Below are 8687 nucleotides of genomic sequence, written 5' to 3'. Positions count from 1 at the left end.
TACATGCCCTCCCCCCCTCCAAGACAGGGCAGCCCTGCAGGAACCCCCTCCTGGGGCAGCTGGAGTTGCAGCCAGCCTCCCCCTTCCTTTGCACAACCCTGGGGTTACGTGCGGTTAAAGACCTTCCCGGAAAAGCGAGAAGGAAAACATGAGGTAACAGATGTTGGCGGAGCTGTGCCACCCACGCACCGCTCAGGACACTGCTCCAGCTGTTGGAATGGCTGCTGGGACCAGCTTCTCCAGCTCCACAAACAGCCCCAGGGCTCCCACAATGAGCCCCCACTGCAGGTGACTAGGGCCCAGGGGGATGATTCCCCCTGACCTTGAATAGCCCTGGCCCAAAACCAACCCCATGCTTCCCACTGCCACCACGGCGCCTCTGGGGTTGCAGCTCGGCCTGAATTCCTGCTCCTTTCCTCACCCCATCCCTGCCCCAGCAGCAGAAAACCTTTCATCCCCACATCCATAGGGGACGGAGCTGCTGTGCCAGGTGGCCTTTGTGTCAGGGTGGCATGTGACACTGGCACAGCGGCAGGGCCACCATCGCCAGCTCTGCTCCTTCAGTGCAGGTTTCCCATGGGCAGCACAATGAGCCCCCACTGCTGGGGACCAGGGCACAGGGGGATGATTCCCCCTGACCTTGAATAGCCCTGGCCCAAAACCAACCCCATGCTTCCCACTGCCACCACGGCGCCTCTGGGGTTGCAGCTCGGCCTGAATTCCTGCTCCTTTCCTCACCCCATCCCTGCCCCAGCAGCAGAAAACCTTTCATCCCCACATCCATAGGGGACGGAGCTGCTGTGCCAGGTGGCCTTTGTGTCAGGGTGGCATGTGACACTGGCACAGCGGCAGGGCCACCATCGCCAGCTCTGCTCCTTCAGTGCAGGTTTCCCATGGGCAGCATTCCCAGCCCTGGGATGGCCAGGCTGGAGCAAAACCGGAGCAATGCCATTAAAAGGTGGCTCAGTCATGGATCTGATGGATGCTCTCACACTCTCCAGCTGCCATCACCAGCAGATGCTCACCAGACAAACCAGAATGAACCTACTCCCTTGGAAGGCATGAATGCTCCCAAGCCACTACCAAGTTATGCCCTGCTTGAGGGAAAACAGTCACGAGCTGGGGCAGAAGCTATTCCCATCTCAAGACAAGCTGTGACCGTGTAACACAGTTTAGGAAAAACCTTGGGAAAACCCAGGGATGTGGCTGAGGAACCTTGTGGGCCTGTGCACAGCATGCTTGGGAACGCTGGAGCTGTGCTACATGTGAGGGAGCAAAATACCAGGACTCTAGTGAGATGTGCACTGAGTTTTGGGAGGATTTACATGCAGGCAAGTGGCACAGGCCTGATTCCAAGTGGGTTATTGGAGTCAGGAGGAAAGCAGTGCTAGCAGTTGCATCTCAGGACACAGCTCACTACAACCAGCCCTCCAAACAGCCTGTCAGAAGGGCTTACACAATGCTATTTGTAAACATTTACCTGCTTCTGCTCATTTAAAGTCTTCTAGTCTAAAGTCCTTTCCCCTTGTGTAACTGGCTCTAGCACCATCAGCAGGGGGGCAGAAACTTGGCTTCTGCCTTCCTGAAATCTTGTTGTTCATCTAACGGTCTGTGGTACAACAACATTAACTCATGACTTGGTACAAAATGCCCCTCAGGAGCATCCCAACCTCAACTTAACTTGGGACAGTTCTCTCCTTCCATGTTTCAAGCACTGCAGGGAAATTGAGGTCCAGGAGCAAACATCAGTTACCCAAAAATTCAAGAAAACTTCAGGAAAGCTGAGCCTTGTCCCTACCCCTGCCCACGCTCTGGGCAGCCAGGGCCTGGCACCCCTCTCTGCCCTCCCAGCCAGCCTGTTCCAACCCAGAACTTTTCCAACAAACCCGTGCTGTGTTCCCAAACAAAGCTGTGCCTCCTGTGTCCTGGACACTGCTCCTCTGCAATAGGGGCCTCTGTGCCAAGGGCAAGTTGGTGGCTTCAGACCAGCACAGCTTGGTCCTGCAGGGAATACTGATCCACCCAGCTCAGCCTCTCTTCAAAGGCCTCAGGACAGAGCCAGGACAGTGTTTTTCATGCAGAGAAGGCCTGCAATTACAGCTCAGGCAGGAATTTCTCTTACAGCACACCACTGCCAACACAGCCACCAAGGAGCAAAGGAACAACTGAATCCAACTAGCAGGAAAGGTCTTCAGAGGCTAAGGGCAAGTTTAAACTCCCTTTCTCCAGAAAAAAACCCTTCCAGTTCCAGCAGGGCCACAGTCTTTCTGCTGCTTCCCAAAGCACCAGAGGCAAGACATTTCCCACTGCTCTTACTGCCATGTTTATGGAAGCTTTAGCAACGCCAGGACTCAACGGTTTGTTCTTAAGGGAAGGAACACCCTGCTGCAGTTGGAGTACACTAGAAACTCCACTGTCCTCAGCTCCTTGTTCACACAGGATAGAGAATATCTCCAACAAGAACAGGTATGTTGGCAGCACACAGCATCCCTGAGAAGATGGTGGTGCTCTGGGCCCTGGTCTTTACCTGCCTGCAGAAGTAGGTCAAACTCCAAAGAGAAGCAGCCAGTCAGGTTCCCTCCTTATTTAACATTGTTTATTATTAGAGAGACTGTTCCTGCAATTTACTGAAGGCCACAAAAGCCAAGAACAACTTGGGTAACTCTGTGCTATACAAGGCATGTCACGAAACCCTGGCCATGCTGGGTAAAGGGTGCCCTGGGGCAGGCAGGCAAGTGGGCAGCATGGAAAAAACCTGTCACCTACGCACGCAGCAGGAAGCCTTACCTCTGCTGGGCACCTTATTCCTACTGAATCCAGCAGCGGGCTGATGCCTGTAGGGATGTGTCCCCAGCCCCTGGGCGTGATTAGCAGTTCCTAGCGCAGAATCCGGGTCCCCGTGCCCTCCTGCGTTTACAAGCAGGGGGCTCTCGTGGCAACCTTTGGTCAACGTGTTTGAACTCTTACTGTCTGGAAAGCTGTCCCTGGCAGCCTCGCAGGCACAGTCCTCCTCCATGCTCTCCGAATGGAACAGGGCTGGCTGGTGTACGTATCCGTGGGGCGGCACCGAGGCGGGTACCTGCTGGATACATTCTTGCGCCCTGATCTTTAGGAGGTGCTGGGGGCTGCTCTGTGGGTGGTAGGTGTCGGCACTCTGGTAAGGCAAAGACAGCGACTGGCGCTCCGAGAGGTTCTGTCCCACGCTGGTGCCCATGTTGCCAGCATCCCCTTGACTCATATGCCTGAACAACTCTTGAAACTCTTGCTGCTGCTGCCGCCGTTTGATGACCTGTGCAAATTCAGCCGGGGGCAGCCGCACGTCCGTGTGCCCCGTCAGCGAGTGCCGGGGGGAAAGCAGTCCCTGGAGGATGTGCGGTACCTGCTGGTGTCGGCTGTAGTCGGGAGGCGTTGGGGACAACAGTGCTTGCTGTAGTGCCGATGCAGTGTAGTGCTGCTGCTGCTGATGTGCATTTTGAGGGAAACTGGGATACTGGTCAAGCTGCGGGACCTTCAGAGCTTGCTGAGCTGGAGGAAACGCGACTCCTCCCGAAGGGCTGTAGTTGCTGGGGGAAACGCGGGGCTGCTCCGGGAACAGGTGGGGGTGTAAGTGCACCTGGTCGTAGTTGGTGGGGGGATACCTGTTCATGTTCAGACTGCAGAGAACAGAAAGCAGAGGTGACTGTGCTGCAGCAGCTCTGGCTCAGCATGTCAGGCTACCCTCCCTGGGCAGGAGGCAGGCAGAGCTGCTCCAAGGCAAGCAGAGCTGCCCATGCCAGCCCATGTACAGCAGCCCCACAGTCTCCCAGAGCCCCATCTTGCTGCTGCCCAGGGGCAGGGAGACAGCTCACTCCTCAAAACCAGAGCAGTCCTGGGCTGGTGAGGAACTCATGTCTCAGGCTGAGCCAAGTGCCCCCAGCTCTTCCTCCCCTCTCCCAGCTCGGGGGAGCCAGGCAGCAGCAGCCTTACCTGTGCGACTCGGCGCTGTCGGCGCTGAGCTGCTTGGAGAGCTGCCGGTGGCCGTAGGTGAGCGAGGCCATCAGGTTAGCACGGTGCTGCATCTGGAGCTGGTTGGGGCTGGGGCTGATGGACATGCCCCGTGTGTGGGAGGACATGCCCTGCCCGGCCACAGAGGGCCCTTGCAGGAGGTTGTTGCTGACCATGTCACCAGGTTCCTGCACTTGGATAGTGACCTGCTGAGGCTGTGACTGCTGCTGCAGGGCCAGGCACGTCAGCCCCATGGCTGGGGGAGGGGAACAGTTACCAGACTGCGGGAAGATTGTGTTGTGGGATGGCATCCCTTGGAACTGGGACTGGGAGGCAGCACCTACAAGGAACAAAGACCCTCAGCACCAGCCTGTGGCAAGGCTCATGAGCAAGAGCTGCTGCTCTTCTGGGCCACACTGGGAGTCCCAGGAAGTGTCAGTGGGTGACAAGGAGCTTTGCTCCCGGCCGCTCCATCACCCTGCACCAACGTGCAAAGGTCACAGCTAGAGCCCTTTGTGCAGAAAGAGAAACAAAGTGGAGTTGACAGTGATTTGCATAAACCCTGAGAGTATCAGCCCTTCCTCCCCACCCCCGGGAGTGATAAGTAAGGATCTTATGACAAGAAACCAAACAGCTCATTCCAGCTGGCAGCTCCTCACAAGCTCTCAGTAACACCAGCCCTTGCAGCCAGATGGAGAATTTTTTACACCATCAGCAAACTGCAAGGACAGGGCTGCAGGGGGGAATGAAGCCCCTCACACCCTCCCACGCTGTTTTCCCAGAGGTTTGTCCAGTGTCCAGCCCTGAGGGGCACAGACTGCTCAGCCAGCACTTACCGTGGGGCTGGAGCACACTGCTGCTCACAGGAGGGGGGCTGCTGTTGGGCTGCCTGAAGAGATGGTTGTTGGGGTGGTTTGGGGGTGGGCTGGAAGGCTGAATCCGTAACCTACACAGGGAAACAAGCACCGTGCCTTTTCATCATGCCTGCTCCTCGTTAAGACACCTTTTCAACTGTGAGAGCTGACGCCAAACGCCGCGATTCTCATGTTTTAAATAAATCACTATAAAGCCCTTGTTTGGGACCCTGAGCTCTTTGTGCTTAGCATCTCTTCTGAGAGCCACCTGACATCCCTAAGCCACTCAGGGAGTGAGCATAACCCTTTCTCTGTGCCTGCAGCCCAACTGCCTCATCTACAAGGCCAGGTGCTGAAGCCAAGGACAGTCACCATCAAAAGCCTGGAAAGCTGCAAGACGTCCAGCAGCAGCTCTCTGTAGAAAGCATGAGAGAAACTGGCTGCTGAAGGTAAAACATTTTCAAGCTGGTCAAAAGGCAGAACTGTCAAACATCTGTTCAAAGCAGATTTGTGCCTTTGAATCCTGTTTCTCTGGTTTTGAAAGTCCTTCAGACAGAAACCAGCTAAAAAGGACCAGGCACATTCCCCTGGGAACTGTCTCTGCCATTTTAACTGTGTACACTTCCAACTCGGCCCTGGACTCTCCTAAGTGTGTTAGCTCATCTCTGGCCTTGAGTAAGAGTAAAACCCATTCTCCAGAGCTTTACTAAAGCAATTTCTTTACCTCTGAAGCTGGTGAGTGAGGAGAGCTGGCTGGTTTTCACATGGAGCTTGCAAGGGTGGAGATGGCTGGGGTGGCCGGATACAGTCCTGACCCAGGCACCAGAACAAAACAAGAAGTGTTTGTCATCGATAATGTCTCAACTAATACATGTAGAAAACACTGATCTGTGAAATAGGACATACCCAGATTAACCAAACACCCAACCCCTGACTGCAGCCTTGGCTACCACAGCAGCTGTGAAAGCCTCACTGAAGTCCTTTGGGCTTGCTTCTCATGACAGCAAGCCAAGAAGTCTGCCCTCCTCAGTCCCAGCAGGGCCTGCTCAGCAGTTGTGTCTGCAGCAGTTCAGGAGCACACAGCTCAGGCTTTAGGAGGTCTGGCTCAGGCTTCAGATTCAGTACCTGAATTTGCTGATGAAGAATCTGGTGGTGCTGCTCCTGCTGGTACAACATGTGCTGCTGCTGTGTCTTCTCCAGTGTCCTCTCATCCATGTGCCCACCGTACATCTTCTGGAGCTGCTCACACTCCTGAAATGAATCCAACACACTCTCTCAGTGAGCTCTTCATGCACAACACACTTCCTATGCAAAAAGGCATTCCCTGCAGCCTCCCCCTCTGAAAAGGCCAGTAAAGAAAGCCATGTAACTTGACAGAATGGGGGGTGTGGTAACATGGCCAGCTCAGGCCTCAGACAGTGGGAACGGGTGCACGTGACACTGAGCTGGCACCATTGCTCCTGTTCACACACAAGCACAGAGCTCTAGCAAGAACTTCATAGAATCATGGAATGTTTTGTGTTGAAAGGGACCTTAAAGATCATCTAGTTCCAACCCCCCTGCATGGGCAGGGACACCTCCCACCAGACCAGGTTGCTCCAAGCCCCATCCAACCTGCCTTTCAACACTGCCAGGGATGGGGCAGCCACAGCTTCCCTGGGCAACCTGGGCCAGGCTCTCAACACCCTCATTGTGAAGAATTTCCTCCTCATGTCTGAGGCACAGAAGCCCTTGCAGGAGCTCTTTGGAGGACTCCTCTCTTACCTGCTGGAGCTGTTTGATGCTACTGTTATTGCCCATCTTCTCCAGGTGGGCTTTGAAAGCCTGGATGCTGGCAGCACCATCAGAGAAGCGCCGAACCGGGGAGAAGCGCTCAGTGGGGAGGTGCAGAGTATTTGAGTCCTTGTAAATAGAACTGAACACATGGGGAAGTGGGTTAGTGATGCCAGCTAAAAAATAAACTCCAGTACAGAGACTTTTAATTTACACCAGCTGTGCCAAGTTCTAACTGCCCACTCACCCAGAATAAACCATGTTTTAGATCAAGAAATAAAGTGCCATCGTCACCACGAGCAGGAAGCAGGATTACCAAGTAACTTCAGTGCCTGGGCAGTGTTTAAGGTTGGAGACAATTCAGCCACAAACCAGGTTCCAGATGGACAGCAACTCATTGTCCCTCCATACAGCTGCTTCTGTCCCTTATATGGAAGATGTTCACAGAAACCATTCAGAATGCTAAAATCCTAACATTAACCTCTTTGGTAGCCACTTCCTGAGCCGGCCAGCTTCCCAGAGCCCCTGCCTACCCCAGTACCTCTGGATAATAGAAGGGCACATGGAAGCAGCCTGAAGTGTTCTTCAGCCTCTGAGGAGAAAGAGGGGCTGGCATCCATGCTTAGAGATGCACTGAATTAAAAGAGAGGGCAGGAACATAACTACAGAGTTGGGGAAATCTTTCTAGTGCACTAACTGAGCCACCACTTCAGCCACAGAGGCCCCTGGGTGCCTGGGACTGGGCAATCAGAACAGGGAGATCTGAAAAGCAGACAGGGCAACTGCCCAAGGCACTACAAGCACTTTCCCTTCACAATGAAGTTCCTTCTTCACCATCAGAGGGAGCCAGATTTTTGTTCAGGAGCTGTTTTCTCCCAAAGTTGGGGCTCCCCATTATCAAAATCAAGCACTAAGCTCCTGCCCTGCCATTAGGTGCAACCTGGGTTATAATTAGCAAGGCCAGCTTTCCATACACATCACAATGAACCTAACAACAAACAGAATCAGGTTCCTCTGCCTGCTCTAATGGTTTCTGTGCAATTTCAATCTATAAACCCCAGCAAACCATACAAACACAGCCTTTGTCTGTGAGAAGGTCATGGAGACGTGGTCTTTACAGCATCTCTGACATCCTGGTACTAAAGGCAAGAGGTGCCCACCTGGCTGCACGCTTGTGTGGTCCTGAACAACATCACTCCAGGCACTACTGCTGTGGCTACTCTGCACACAGCTCTTCCCTGAAGCCTGTTCCACCAACTGAAACTGTTTGTCCTGGAGAGACTCCCCCTTATCAAAGGGTGACTGATGCTGGACCATTTCCAGCATGCTGTGTTCAGCCCTTGTCACTTGCTCTGCCTTAGAAGGACATACTGCAGTTACTATAGATTACACACAACTGTCTCCCAAGGACAGAGCTGCACCTCTGCTTTCTGATGCCATCCCATCCACTGTCCTGATCTATTGGATCTCCTGTTGTGTTGAAGAAAAGCAGAACCTACAGATACAATTATGCTGAGGTTGCCAAACTCACACAGCCAGGACAGAACAACTGTACTGCCTTGTACAATTGTTTTCAGTTCTGCCTTTAGATCCTAAGTTCTCATGACCAAAACCAGGTGATACACTAGAAGATGGCTTAAAAAAAAAAAGTGAAGTGCTAAAACAAAACTCCCCTGCCACTCAATAACTGAAGTCTGTTTACATGATGACACAAGAGTGCTAATGGTTTTGGTGCCATGTTTGTCTTGGAACAACATAGGGCAATGTATTTAGGCCATGGTCAGATGAAGTTCCCCTGATTTTGCAGGTAAAATGAGGCAGGCTCAGTGCTTGATGTCACTGAGGGTGGGATGAGCAGATACCACCCTGTTCATGATGCAACAGAACATCCTCAGGACTCCAATGACAAGAGGCAGGGGTGACGCCAACATATTTACAGGACAAGTGTGTTTTACCAAACTTGTAAAAAATCAATCCCCGCAGTGTGTGAGTGACCCAGCTTACCTGTACAACTTGAAGCAATCCTTAATGCAGGACACAGCACATTCTGGTTGTTTTGTCAGCTCCTCTTCCTAT

General features: G+C 53.2%; 1 protein-coding gene across 1 annotated transcript in view; it reads right to left on the bottom strand.

The window, feature by feature from the left end:
* Positions 1-8687, bottom strand: part of SIK3 (SIK family kinase 3) — a 38120-nt gene that overhangs the window by 4501 nt on the left and 24932 nt on the right. The window contains exons 14-19 of the mRNA XM_010008722.1: positions 6603-6753; positions 5964-6089; positions 5563-5648; positions 4821-4930; positions 3967-4324; positions 2788-3653 (exon numbers count right to left, since the gene is read on the bottom strand). Of these exons, the coding sequence (XP_010007024.1) occupies positions 2788-3653; positions 3967-4324; positions 4821-4930; positions 5563-5648; positions 5964-6089; positions 6603-6753 (1697 nt within the window). The remainder of the gene's footprint in view (positions 1-2787; positions 3654-3966; positions 4325-4820; positions 4931-5562; positions 5649-5963; positions 6090-6602; positions 6754-8687) is intronic.

This window comes from Chaetura pelagica, unplaced genomic scaffold (genome assembly GCF_000747805.2).
Source record: "Chaetura pelagica isolate M959 unplaced genomic scaffold, ChaPel_1.0 scaffold650, whole genome shotgun sequence".
Classification (NCBI taxonomy): Eukaryota; Metazoa; Chordata; class Aves; order Apodiformes; family Apodidae; genus Chaetura; species Chaetura pelagica.
Note: the sequence above shows the minus strand (reverse complement) of the source record. Positions and strands in the feature narration are given on the sequence as shown.